At 45.8% G+C, this 15,337-nt stretch overlaps 1 protein-coding gene across 3 annotated transcripts in view; it reads right to left on the bottom strand.

Annotated features, from left to right (window-relative positions):
• Positions 1-371: 371 nt before the first annotated feature.
• The window catches only part of LOC140212388 (zinc finger protein 385D-like), a 345,265-nt gene continuing 330,299 nt past the window's right edge, over positions 372-15,337 (bottom strand). The window contains exon 9 of one of the 3 annotated variants that reach the window (XR_011889708.1): positions 372-538. Coding sequence is in view for 1 of the 3 variants with exons in the window: in XM_072283136.1 (XP_072139237.1) it covers positions 4,908-4,946 (39 nt within the window). In the remaining 2 variants the exon portion in view is untranslated. Of the gene's footprint in view, positions 539-3,881; positions 4,947-15,337 lie in introns of those variants that run through there. The other 2 variants (XM_072283136.1, XR_011889707.1) reach the window with 2 other exon arrangements.

Here is a 15,337-nt window from a genome sequence, read left to right on the forward strand (position 1 = left end):
CAATACAGTAATATAAAATCAGATATATCAAACAGGTTAGCAATGATTATATATATATGTGTGTGTGTGTGTGGAAATATATGAAAACCAAGCTTCTTCAAGTCTAGGGTTAAATGGATACAGTCTTATGGTGATGAGTAAAGTTCAGTTCAGTTAATGGTATTGAGTTGAGTAGTCTTAGAGAGAGAGACAGGGAGAGATTTGAGTCTTCAGGTGAGCTGACGCCATTGATCTTCCCGTTGTCCTCCGAAATCCTTTAGAAGTCACCGACTGTGACTACAACAAAGGAGACCATTCTTCTGTGGTGGAATTATCAACCCAGGCAAGGGTCGGACACATGAATAACTCCCCACAGGTCACACACTTTTCACACTGCGAGAGCCACTGATCGATCTTCCAAAACCCACCCTTTTCTGTGGGCACAACAAAGCTCATTCAGTGTCCAAAGCCATGTGTCTGTAGGCCTAACAGCTGACCGTCTATTTATCTCACCGCGTTGAACACCAGCTGTCCATCAAGCAGCTCCTCCCTCCTCGCTCTGTAAGAACACAAAAACTGACAGTGTCCTTGCAAAGTGTAAACATGCTGCAAAGAAACCATAATACCATCTCAAAACAGTCTTCGCCTCTCTCTCTCTTAATAACAAAGTATCTGGTGCTGAACAACTCTCTCTCTCTCTTTTCAAAAGCACAGTTCATAGGGATAATTCAGGACCCTGTCACACTAGGCACAAGCCACAAATCAGCCACACCTGGAAGATTTAAATGCTAGTGAATAAAGGTAAGTTTTGAGCCTGGACTTAAGAGAGTCAATGGAGTCTATATGCTCAAACGTTTCGGTCTGCTGTAAGTCATCGCCACAATTGTCGAGGTCTTTTTCTGTGGTGAATACTGAAGCAAAGTATTCATTAAGTACCTCCACAACCTCCTCCGACTCCATACACTTGTTTCCTCTATCACTCCTGATTGGTCCTATTCTCACACGGCTCATCCTCTTGCTCTTCACATACTTGTAGAATACCTTGGGGTTTTCCTTTATCCTGCTTGCCAAGGCCTTCTCATGGACCCTTCCAGATCACCTAATTTCATCCTTAAGCTCCTTCCTAGCAACCTTGCAGTTTTCTAGAATTCTATCAATACCTAGATTCTTCAACCTTTCATAAGCTTTTCTTTTCTTTTTAACTTCAGAATAGTTCGTGTAACTCACGGAATGCTGGAGGAACTTGTAGGTTAGGCAGCATCCATGAAGAGGAGTAAAGTACTGACCTTAACTAAAGTCTTGGCCTGCATGGCTGACTGTCCATTGCCATTCATAGAAGCTGCCTAACCTGCTGAGTTCCTGCAGTATTTCCAGCATTTTGAGTTTTTCTCCAGATATCTGCAGATCTTTTGTGTTCAGAATAGCTACCATGGCTTATAAAATAATGTTTGTTTGGCCAAAGTTTGAGTTAATTCATTTCACTTTCTCCAACTTCAATCCAAGAATCTGTAATTCTTTAGCTAATGTATTCCCATCAAAAGTTATATATCAGCTTATGAAATTTGGTTCCCATGCTTATAATTGTGAATGAAGGAAAGCAATTTATTCTGTTAACTCTCGAGACAATGTACCAGCTAACTTGTACTGGGAATTTAGAGGGATTTTTTTTTCTCAATAAAATTAGTAAATGTGGAAACTACATGAATGAATTTAAATATGAAAATATGAAAGATATATAAGGTGTGTTGGCCTTCATTAGTTTGAGGATTGAGATCAAGAGCCACAAGTTAACATTGCAGCTCTATAAAACCCTGGCTAGATCACACTTGGAATATTGTGTTCAGTTCTGGTCACCTCATTAGATGAAGGATGTGGAAGCGTTAAAGAGGGTGCAGAGGAGATTTACCAGGATGCTGCCTGGATTAGACAGTGTGTCTCATGAGGAAAGGTTGAATGAGCTAGAGCTTTTCTCTATGGAGTGAACAAAGATAAGAGGTGACTTGATAGAGGTGTACAAGATAATAAGATCAAGTGGACAGCCAGAGGAAATTATAGCGGGGGGGGGGATTGTCAGAGGTAAGTAGTTTTTACACAGAGTTGTGGGTGAATGGAATGCACTGCCAGTGGTGGTGGTAGATACAGATATATTAGGGATGTTAAAAAAACTCTTAGGCACATGGATGTTAGGAAAATGAAGAGCTGTGTAGAAGGAAATGGTTAGATTGATCTCAGAATAGGTTAAAAGATTGGCACAACATCATGGGCTGAATTTACTGTACTATGTTGTAGTGTTCTAAGTTCTATATAGAGAACAAGTTGCTTTCATTAATCTGCTAATAATCCAACAATATTCCTCTTGTGACATATATTAAATTTAACATTTCACACACAGTGCAGAGTGCAGGTAGAAACACAATAAAGTTCCTTGCAGAATTGCAAATAAGCATTGGGATCTGACGAAGCTAACGATTTGCCTTCTAACATCAAATATTACTGGAAGTGAATAGGGGATTATTAATCTGTTTAATGACTTGCTAATTAAGTTCCAATTTATTAAGTTCAAAGCAAATTTATTATCAAAGTACACATACATCAGCATTTTCTACCTGGGGATTCATTTTCTAATGTGGACGTTCAGAATAAGTTCAAGTTTATTGTCATTCAACCATCCACATGTACACCATCAAACAAAACAACGTTCCTCCGGACCAAGGTGCACAACACGGTACATATAACTCACACACAACCGTACACACGTATACCATCAAACAAAACAACGTTCCTCCGGACCAAGGTGCACAACACGGTACATATAACTCACACACAACCGTACACACGTATACCACCAAACAAAGCAACGTTCCTCCGGACCAAGGTGCACAACACGGTACATATAACTCACACGCAACCGTACACACGTACACCACCAAACAAAGCAACGTTCCTCCGGACCAAGGTGCACAACACGGTACATATAACTCACACGCAACCGTACACACGTACACCACCAAACAAAACAACGTTGCTCCGGACCAAGGTGCACAACACGGTACATATAACTCACACGCAACCGTACACACGTACACCACCAAACAAAACAACGTTGCTCCGGACCAAGGTGCACAACACAGTACATATAACTCACACACAACCGTACACACGTATACCACCAAACAAAACAGCGTTCCTCCGGACCAAGGTGCACAACACGGTACATATAACTCACACACAATCGTACATACGTATACCACCAAACAAAACAACGTTGCTCCGGACCAAGGTGCACAACACGGTACATATAACTCACACGCAACCGTACACACGTACACCACCAAACAAAACAACGTTCCTCTGGACCAAGGTGCACAACACGGTACATATAACTCACACGCAACCGTACACACGTACACCACCAAACAAAACAACGTTCCTCTGGACCAAGGTGCACAACACGGTACATATAACTCACACGCAACCGTACACACGTACACCACCAAACAAAACAACGTTCCTCCGGACCAAGGTGCACAACACGGTACATATAACTCACACGCAACCGTACACACGTATACCACCAAACAAAACAACGTTGCTCCGGACCAAGCTACACAACACGGTACATATAACTCAGACGCAACCGTACACACGTATACCACCAAACAAAACAACATTGCTCCGGACCAAGGTGCACAACACGTTACATATAACTCACACGCAACCGTACACACGTACACCACCAAACAAAACAACGTTCCTCCGGACCAAGGTGCACAACACGGTACATATAACTCACACACAACTGTACACACGTATACCATCAAACAAAACAAGGTTCCTCCGGACCATGGTGCACAACACAGTACATATAACTCACACGCAACCGTACACACGTATACCATCAAATAAAACAAGGTTCCTCCGGACCAAGGTGCACAACACGGTACATATAACTCACACGCAACCGTACACACGTATACCATCAAACAAAACAACGTTCCTCCGGACCAAGGTGCACAACACAGTACATATAACTCACACGCAACCGTACACACGTATACCTCCAAACAATGCAACGTTCCTCCGGACCAAGGTGCACAACACAGTACATAGTACTCACACACATAACACATAAAGTAATATTACCACTAATAAATTAATAAGTAATAAGGTGAATTTATGATACAAGTTAATGAATAAACAGTATAATGCTACTGGCACTTCAGACGTGATGAGAGCTGGATGGTGGCAGGGAGTTCAGTAGCCTAACGGGCCTGCGGACAGAAGCTGTTTCCCATTCTAACAGTTCTTGTCCGAATGCTATGGTACCTGCTGCCTGGTGGTGGGGGCAAAGAGATTGTTGGAAGGAAAGGAGGGATCATAGATCCCTAAGAACCTGTGTACGTAGTTCTCCTGATTTATATCTCTGTTGGGTAGAAGAGAGACCTTGATAATCCTCTCAGCAGTCCTCGTAATCCTTTGTAGGGACTTGCAATCTGATGCCTTGCAATTTCTGTACCAGCCAGTGACGCAGCTGGTCAGGACACTCTCAACGGTTGTCCTGTAAAAATTAGTTAGAAAGTGGGGAGGGGGTGGGAGAACTCATTAGCCTCAATCTTCTCGGGAAGTGAAGGCTCTGCTGTGCTTTCTGGACCAATGAGGTGATGACGCAGAAACTTTGAGCAAACTCTCCGGGGAGGAGTCATGTGTGTGGAGTGAGGAGTGGTCAGCATGCACCTTCCTGGAGTCCACAATCATCTCTTCGGTCTTGTCCATGTTGAGACTCAAGCTGTTGTGCTCGCACCATTCTGCCAGCCGTTCAAACTCCTGTCCGTACACCGCCTCATCATCGTTGTTAAGGCCAAGTGCTGTTGTGTCACCAGAGAACTCGTTGATTTAGTTTGGATTTGGTTTAGCAATGCAGTCACTTGTCAGCAGTGTGAACGGCAGCAGGCCATAGATACAAAGAGCTATAATAGAATCGATGAAAAACGGTATATAAAGACAGCGATTAGCAATGTGAAAAGTCAACAAATTGTGCAAATGCAAAAAGAAAAACAAAATAATAACAGATAAATAAATAATAAATAATATTGAGAACATAAATTGTAGAGCCCCTGGAAGTGAGTCCATAGGTTTTGGAATCAGTTGGGACCTCGATGTTTGGTGTGAATTTATCCACTCTGATTTAGGAACCTGATGACTAAGGTTAACATAAATGAGGTGCAAAATTGCCTCAGTGCAGCTTCTCAGCCCGAAGAGGAAACAGAGCTTGCACACGCAACGTGGGTAACATTTTTAAGGACCATTCTTATAAGGGGCCTCCCTCTAATGTGAAACCCAGCAGCTGCATGTTTGTCTGGTGAATCCTTACAATGTGTCACTATTGCCTCTGAAACCTTCCCTATTCTTCTGCCGTGGGGGTGGAGTGGGGCATGTTAGCGTAGCGGTTAGCGTAACGCCTTTGCAGTGCTAGTGACCCGGGTTCAAATCCTGTCACTGTCTGTAAGGAGTGTGTAGATTCTCCCTGTTGCTGCATGGGTTTTCTCCAAGTGCTCTGGTTTCCTCCCACATTCCACAGACATACAAGTTCATAGGTTCATTGTCCACGTAGCTGTAACTGAGTGGTGTGGAAAGACCTGTTACTGTGCTGTATCTCTAAACAAAAATAAGTAGACTGATTGACCAGCAATTCCTTTATGAAAGGTCTGCAATCCATTTTTTTCCCTTATTACCTAACCTCCTTTAGAAGCAATTATACAGAGGTTCCATATCGCAGACTTGGGAGTAAGAGTTCAGGACAAGAGAAAATAGAACGTGGTGGAATTTAAAAGCAGGCATCCTAAAAAGAGATAGTTTAATTAGGAAGTTTGCAAGAATGCTGCCAGGACTTGATGATCTGAGTTACAGGGAAAGATTGAACAGATTAGGACTTCATTCCCTGGAGTGTAGAAGATTGAGAGGAGAGTTGATAGAGGTGTACAGAATTATGAGGGCTATGGATGGGGGAAATGCAAGCAGGCTGCTTCCACTGAGGTTGCTGTAGAGCTCTATGACTCTATGACTAGTACTTGGGGAAAAAGCAGATGGTTAGCAATCTACAGAACTATTTGCTGAAAGTTGGAAGTCCCGCAGGTGTGGAATATATAAAATAAAAAGAAGGTACTGGAAATGTTGGTTAGGTTAAGTGGTCTCTGTTATAAGATGAACAGTGTTAATGACAAGCCTTTGTTAGAACCATCTATTGGTTTATATGTCTGTACTCAAGGGAGGAGGATTCAAAATGTGTTTATCAATAATTTATGTAAATACTTTAAAATCTACATACTTTGAAAATAAATATTTGCATTGGGGTAACAGGAAAACAGTATAAGTAATGGACAATTATGAAAACATTTTGAAATGACACTCATAAATTTCACAGAATTTGTTGCTTCTATGTTGTAATTCCTGCAATTGAAGTGGTAATAAATTGTGATTTACTTTTGACTGCTCTATTGTGACTGTTAGAGCATCTTGTAAAATGCGCAAAATGTTAAAAGCAATGAGTTGGCATTTTTTTTCTTTTTCTCAAAAGACAGTTTCAATATTATTGTACACAGACAAGCAGTTACCCATCCAAATAACACACACAAATGCTGGAGGAACTCAGCACTCAGGCAGCATCCGTGGAAATGAATTAAACAGTCAACATTTCAGGCTGAGACCTTTCCTCAGGCCTGAAATATGGAGCGTTTATTCCCCTCCGGAGATGCTGCCCAATCTGCTGAGTTCCTCCAGCACTTTGTGTGTGTTGTAAACACAAGAGGTTCTGCAGATGCTGGAAATCCAGTGCAAGACACACAAAGTGCTGGAGGAACTCAGCAGGTCGGGCAGCATCTATGGAGGGGAATGAACAGCCAACGTTTCAGGACTAAGCCCTTCATTGGGACTGGAAAGGAAGGGGGAAGAAGCCAAAGAAAGAAAGTAGAAGGTGATGTGGGGGGGAGGAGAGGAGGAGTACAAGCTGGCAGGTGATAGGTGAAACCAGGTGAGGGGGAGGGAGGATGAAGTGAGAAGCTGGGAGGTGATAGGTGGAAAAGTTAAAGGGCCGAGGAAGAAGGAATCTGATAGGAGAGGAAAGTGGACCATGGGAGAAAGGGAAGGAGGAGGCGAAGCACAGGGGGTAATGGGAAGGTTGTGAGGATTGGGGAGGAGAGAGAGAGCATGAGAAGAAACCCAGTATGAGGGAGATCAAAGGGAAGGGAGGTGTGGAACAGAGGGGAGAAATTACTGAAAGGCAGATACAATAAATCAATGTTCATGCCATCAGTTGGAAGCGACCCACACAAATAAGGTGTACTTCTCCTCCAACATGAGTGTGCGTTATTGTGGCAGCAGAGGAGGCCATGGAGCATCACGTCAGAATGGGAGTGGGAAGTGGAATTGAAATGGCTGTCCACCAGGAGACCCTGGCAGTTACAGCAGACGGAACAAAGGTGCTCAACGAAGCAGTCCCAATCCGCATAGAATCTCACTGATGTGGAGGAGGCCATGCTGGGAGCTCCAAATATAGTAAATGACCCTTTTAGATCTCTGAGTTAGCAGCTGGTGCTGTATCATTAACACAGAGATGAGTTCATATGCCTCTTTTGCAGAGGAACTCAAGTCCAACCGATTGACTACATCTGGATTTCTTTTCAAGATGCTCTCAGTAAAAATAAACACAAACTAATGTTTTATTTCAAAATCCATCTTGTCTTTAGCCATTCTATCTGTTTGTAAATTGCAAACCCGTTACTGGGATTGGTTCGTAACAGTCTCCTCTGCTCAGAGGCATTTATAAAGGGAAAGATCAGCTTTGTAATGAAGGGGCAGATTGGTAGCTCGTGTTGGCTACTTGTTTGTGGCGTTGTCTGCCGAGCCTAGAGGTTAGGTGGCCAACTTGTCGGAACAACATAAACATAGGCATTCGGCAGAAACAACACTCAGTTGCGCGCTGATGACGTCAACTTGAATGATAATGAAACATTTGTGACCTAACCTCCAGGTTTGGCAAACAGCCCTACAAACAAAGATTAATTTTATTTGCCATATAGACATTAGACCATAAGACATAGGAGCAGAATTAGGCCATTTGGCCCCTCGAATCAATCAAGGCTGATCATTTTTTCCCTCCTCAGCCCCACTCCCTGACCTTCTCCCCCTAACCTTTGATGCCACGTCTAACCTATCAATCTCTGCCTTAAATACACCTAACAACCTGGTCTCCACAGCTGCCTGTGGTAACAAACTCCACAAATTCGCCACCCTCTAGCTAAAGAAATTTCTCCACATCTCAGTTTTAAATAGACACCCCTCTACCCTGAGGCTGTGTCCTCTTGTCCTAGACTCCCCCACCATGGGAAAATTCCTTTCTATGTCTGCATGTCTAGGCCTTTCAAGATTCGAAAGGTTTCAATGAGATCTCCCCCTTCATCCTTTTAAATTCCAGTGAGTACAGACCCAGAGGCATCAGATGTTCCTCATATGATAACCCTTTCATTTCCAGAATCATCGTTGTGAACCTCCTCTGAATCCTCTCCAATGCCAGTACATCTTTTCTTGGATAAGGAGCCTAAAATGTTCATAATACTCAAGGTGAGACCTCACCAGTGCCTTATAAAGCATCTGCATCACATTCCTGGTCTTGTATTCTAGACCTCTTGAAATGAATACTAACATGGCATTTACTTTCCTCACCACTAACTCAACCTGCAAGTTATCCTTCAGGGTGTTCTGCACTAGGACTCCTAAGTCCCTCCGCATCTCAGATTTTTGGATTTTATCCCCGTTTAGAAAATAGTCTGCATGTTTTTTTCTACAACCAAAGTGCATGATCATGTGTTTTCCAACAATGTATTTCATTTGCCACTTTCTTGCCCATTCACCAAATCTGTCCAAGTCCATCTGCATCCTACCTGTTTCATCAACACTACCTGCCCCTCCGCCTATCTTCGTACCATCTGCAAACTTGGCAACAAAGTCATCTATTCCATCATATACAGCATAAATGAAGTGGTCTCAACACCGACCCCTGCGGAACACCACTAGTCACTGGCAGCCAACCAGAAAAGGATCCTTTCGTTCCCACTCACTGCCTCCAACCAATCAGCCAATGCTCTAACCATGCCAGTAACTTTCTTGTAATACCATGGGCTCTTAACTTTGTAAGCAGCCTCATGTGTGGCACCTTGTCAAAGGCCTTCAGAAAATCCGAATATACAACATCCACTGTATCTCTCTTACCTATCCTATTTGTAATCTCCTCAAAGAATTCCAACAAGTTCATCAGACAAGATTTTCCCTTAAGGAAACCATACTGACTTTGTCCTATCTTGTCCTGTGTCACCAAGTACTCCATAACCTCATCCTTAACAATTGACTCTAACATCTTCCCAATCACTGAGGTCAGGCTAACTGGTCTATAATTTTTTTCTGCTGCCTTCCTGCTTTCTTAAAGAGTGGACTGACATTTGCAATTTTCCCACTCCTCTGGCACTATGCCAGAGTCCAATGATTACTGAAAGATCACTACTAATGCCTCCACAATGTCCACTGCTGCTTTTTCCAGAACCCTAGGGTGCAGTTCATATGGTCCGGGTGACTTATGTACCCTTAGGTCTTTCAGCTTTTTGAACACCTTCTCCCTTGTTAGAGTAACTTCACTCACTTCTCTTCCCTTTCTCCCTTCAACATCTGGCGCATTGCTCGTGTCTTCCACAGTGAGGACTGATGCAAAATACTCATTTCGTTCACCTGCCATCTCCTTGTCCCCCACTATTATTTCTCCGGCCTCATTTTCTAGTGGTCCTATATCCACTCTCATCTTTCTTTTATTTTTACATACAAGCTTTTACTATCTATTTTGATATTGTTTGCTAGTTTGCTTTCATATTTCATCTTTTCCCTTCCAATGCTTTTAGTTGTTCTCTGTAGGTTTTTAAAAGATCCCCAATCCTCTGTCTTCCCACTAATGTTTGGTTAGTTGTATGCCCATTCTTTTGTTTTTTTAATAGCTTTGACTTCCCTTGTCAGCCATGGTTGTACTATTTTGCCATTAGAGAAATTTCTTCATTTTTGGAATACACTATGTCCTGCACCTTCTTCATTTTTCCCAGAAACTCACACCATTGCTGCTCTGTTGTCAACCCTGCCAGCAGCTCCTTCCAATTTACTTTGGCTAACTCCTCTCTCATACCACTGTAATTTCCTTTACTTCATTGAAATACTGCTACGTCAGACTTCACTTTCTCCCAATCAGACTTCAAGTTGAACTCAATCATATTGTGACCACTGCCTCCTAAGCTTTCTTTTACCTTAAGTTCCTTAATCACCTCCTGTCATTACATTACAGCCAGTCCAGTATAGCTAATCCCCTTGTAGACTCAATGACAAACTGCTCTAAAAAGCCATCTCGCAGGCGTTCAACAAGCTCAATCTCTTGAGATCCGTTTTCAACTTGATTTTCCCAATCGACCTGCATGTTAAAATCTCCCATGACTACTATAACATTGTCCTTATACCTCGCCTTTTCTATTTCCTGTTGTAACTTGTAGTCCACCTCCCAGCCACTGTTGGGAGGCTGTATATAACTGCCATCAATGACCTTTTACCCTTGCAGTTTCTTAACTCAACCTACAAGGGTTCAACATCTTCTGATCCTAAGTCACATCTTTCTACAGATTTGATGTCATTTTTTACCAACAGAGCCACGCCAGCCCCTCTGCCTACCTTACTAACCCTCCAATACAACGTGTAGCCTTGGACATTTAGCTCCCAACTACAACCATCTTTCAGCCACAATTCCATGATAGTCACAACCTCACACCTGACAATCTGTAATGGAGCAACAAGATCATCCACCTTATTTCTTATACTTTGTGCATTGAGATATAACACTTTGAGTACTGTATTTGCTACCCTTTTTGATTCTGCATCCCTAATGCACTGATACTCACCCTGCTGGCTGCAATTATATCTTAACATCTGCCTGCCCTTCCTGACAGTCTGACTGGACGCTATTTTTGCTTTATTTACTATCCGTTCTATCCTGGGTCCCTTCACTCTGGTCCCAACCCCCCTGCCAGATTAGTTTAAACCCTGCTTAACAGCTCTAACAAACCTGCTCACGAGAATATTGGTTCCCCTTGGGTTCAGATGCAACCCGTCACTTTTATACAGATCATACCTCCCCCAGAAGAGATCCCAATGATCCAAAAACCTGTAGCCCTGTCCCCTGCACCAGCTTCTCAGCCACACTTTTATCTGCTAAGTCATCCTGTTCCTACCCTCACTGGCGCAAGGCAAAGGCAGCAATCCAGAAATTACTACCCTGAGCTCCTGTTTCTCAGCTTTCTACCCAGCTCTCTAAAATCTGTTGTCAGGACCTCTTTGCTTTTCCTTCCTATGTCATTGGAACCGATGCGTACCAGGATATCTGGCTGCTCTCCCTCCCTCTCCAAAATACTGTGGATGCAATCTGAGACATCCCTGACCCTGGCACCTGGGAGGTAACAGACCATCCAGGAGTCCATAGAATCTCCTGTCTGTTCCCCTCACTATTGAGTCCCCTATCTCTAACACTCCCTTCTTCTCTCTCTTTCCCTTCTGCACCACAGACCCATGCTCAGTGCCTGTAATCCGGTCTCCATGACATTCCCCTGGGAGGTCAACCCCCACGACAGTATCGAAAACGGTGTACTTATTATTGAGGGGAATGGCCACAGTGGTGGTCTGTACCAACTGCCTATTCACATTCCCATTCCTTTTCCTGGCAGTCACCCAGCTACTCACCTCCTGCAACTTTGGGGTGACCACTTCCTTGTAACTCTGATCAATTGTCTCTTCACTCTCCCGTACAAGCCGAAGGTCATCCAGCTGCTGCTCCAAATCCCTAACACGGTCTTCAAGGAGCTGCAGCCGGATGCACTTCACGCAGATGTAGTTCCCCGGGACACTCTGGGTCTCCCAGGACTCCAACATCCAGCATGAAGAACACACAGCAGCCACTTACTCCACTGGGGACAGTAAGAGAAAAATAAAGGAACCTTAACAGAAGCATACCCTGAGCTAACACCTCTCTCAAGCTGAAGCCTCCTTTGAGCCAAAGCCTGACACTACTACTCTCTCCACTGGCCTACTCCCAACAATGGCTGCCCTGCTGGCCTTTTAAACAAGCGTGTCAACCCGTGAGGCACCCCGCCGCTGTGGCCTGCTTCTGACGATGATTGGGCCGTTGGAATCATTGAAACATTGACACATACAGTGAGCTGCATCAATGATTGTGCTGGGCAGCCCACAAGTATCGTCTTACTTCTGGCACCAACAATCTACGCCCATAACTTACTAACCCTTACCAATACACCTTTGGACTGTGGGAGGAAACCAGAGCACCTGGAGAAAACCCACAAGGTTGCGGGGAAAACGTACGACCACACGGTCGTGGGGAGAACGTACGACCACACGGTCGTGGGGAGAACGTACGTCCACACAGTCGCGGGCAGAACGTACGACCACACGGTCACGGGGAGAACGTACAACTGAACGGTCGCGGGGAGAACGTACGGCCACACGGTCACCGGGAGAACGTATGACCACACGGTCACCCAGAGAATGTACGACCACACAGTCGTGGGCAGAACGTACGACCACACGGTCATGGGGAGAGAACGTACGACCACACGGTCGTGGGGAGAACGTACGACCACAAGGTCGCGGGGAGAACGTACGACATGGTCACGGGGAGAGAACGTATGACCACATGGTCACTGGGAGAACGTACGACCACACGGTCATGGGGAGAACGTACGACCGCACGGTCACGGAGAGAGAACATACGACCGCACGGTCACGGAGAGAGAACGTACGACCACATGGTCTCGGAGAGAACGTAGAACCACACGGTCGTGGGGAGAACGTACGACCACAAGGTCGCAGGGAGAACGTATGACATGGTCACGGGGAGAGAACGTATGACCACATGGTCACTGGGAGAACGTACGACCACACGGTCACAGGAGAGAACGTACAACCACACGGTCGCGGGGAGAACGTAGAACCACACGGTCGCGGGGAGAACGTACGACCCCACGGTCGCAGGGAGAACGTACGACCGCACGGTCACGGGGAGAGAATGTACAACCACACAGTCACGGGGAGAGAACGTACGACCACACGGTCACGGGGAGAACGTACGACTGAACGGTCGCGGGGAAAATGTACGACCACACGGTCACCGGGAGAACGTATGACCACACGGTCACCGGGAGAACGTACGACCACACGGTCGCGGGCAGAACGTACGACCACATGGTCGCGGGCAGAACGTATGACCACAAGGTCGTGGGGAGAACGTACGACCACAGGGTCACGGGGAGAACGTACGACCACACGGTCACTGGGAGAACGTACGACCACACAGTCGCGGGGAGAACGTACGACCACACGGTCACGGGGAGAGAACGTACGACCACATGGTCGCGGGGAGAACGTAGAACCACACGGTCACGGGGAGAGAACGTACGACCACATGGTCGCGGGGAGAACGTAGAACCACACGGTCATGTGGAGAACGTATGACCACACAGTCGCAGGGACGTACAACCACATGGTTACGAGGAGAACGTACGACCGCACGGTCACGGGGAGAGAACGTATGACCACACGGTCTCGGGGAAAACGTAGAACCACACGGTTGTGGGAGAGAACACATGACCGCACAGTCATGTGGAGATCATAGAACCACACGGTCACGGGGACGTACAACCACATGGTTACGAGGAGAACATACAACCGCACGGTCACGGGGAGAGAACGTATGACCGCACGGTCACAGGGAGAACATACGACCACACGGTCACGTGAAGAACGTACGACCGCACGGTCGCGGGGACGTACAACCACACGGTTACAGGGAGAACGTACGACTGCACAGTCACGGGGAGAGAACGTACGACCACACAGTCACCCAAAGAACGTACGACCGCACGGTCGTGGGGAGAGAACGTACGACCGCACGGTGGCGGGGAGAACGTACAACTGCACGGTTGCGGGGGGAACGTACGACCGCACAGTGGTGAGGAGAATGTACGACCGCACGGTTGCGGGGAGAGAACGTACGACCGCACGGTGGCGGGGAGAACGTACAACTGCACGGTTGCGGGGGGAACGTACAACCGCACAGTGGTGAGGAGAATGTATGACCGCACGGTTGCGGGGAGAGAACGTACGACCGCACGGTTGCAGGGGGAACGTATGACCGCACAGTGGCAGGGAGAACGTACGAACACACAGTCGCGGGGACGTACAACCACATGGTTACGAGGAGAACGTACGACCGCACGGTCACGGGGAGAGAACATACGACCACATGGTCTCAGGGAGAACGTAGAACCACATGGTCGCGGGACGTACGACCGCACGATGGCAGGGAGAAGGTACGACCACACAGTCGCGGGGACGTACAACCACATGGTTACGAGGAGAATGTACGACCGCACGGTCGCGGGGAGAGAACGTACGACCGCATGGTCGCGGGACGTACGACCACATGGTGGCAGGGAGAACGTACAACCGCACGGTCGCGGGGAGAGAACGTACGACCGCACGGACAATCCTGCACTGGTAATTTAATTAGATCACTGAAGGTCATCTGAACATGAATAATAAGTTTTGGCCCTAAATGGGTGTCACAGTAGTGTGGTGGTTAGCACAATGCTTTTGCAGCTGAGGCCATTCCAGAGTTTAAGGTTCACGGCACGTAGCAGTTAGTGCAACACTATTATATCCAAGGGCATTCCGGAGCTCAGAGTTCAGCTCCAGCCCTGTCTGTGAGGAGTTTGTACGCTCTTCCTGTGACCATGTGGGTTTCCTCTCAATGCTCTGGTTTCCTCCCACATTCCAGTTCGTAGATGAATTGGTCATCGTAAATTGACCTGTATTTACGCTTGGGCTGCTGGGTGGTGCGGCTTGTTGAGCCAGAAGGGCCTGTTCCGTACTGTAGCTCTAAATAATTAAACAATCTAATACTTGAATCTAACATTGTCACAGAAGTAGACAAAGTTACTTATTAAACATTTTTAAGAAATCAGATTTATGCACTGAGCCACTTTATTAGGTACGCCTGCTCGTTAATGCAAATACCTAATCAGCCAATCATGTGGCAGCAACTCAATACATAAAAAAGCAGACATGGTCAGTTGTTCAGTTATTGGTCAGACCAAACATCAGATGGGATAGAAATGTGATCTTAGACCATGGAATGATTGTTGGTGGCAGACGGGGTTGTTTGTGTCAAAACCCAAACTGCTGATCTCCTGGGATTTTTACATACAACAGTCCC

This window comes from Mobula birostris, chromosome 19 (assembly GCF_030028105.1).
Source record: "Mobula birostris isolate sMobBir1 chromosome 19, sMobBir1.hap1, whole genome shotgun sequence".
Lineage (NCBI taxonomy): Eukaryota > Metazoa > Chordata > Chondrichthyes > Myliobatiformes > Myliobatidae > Mobula > Mobula birostris.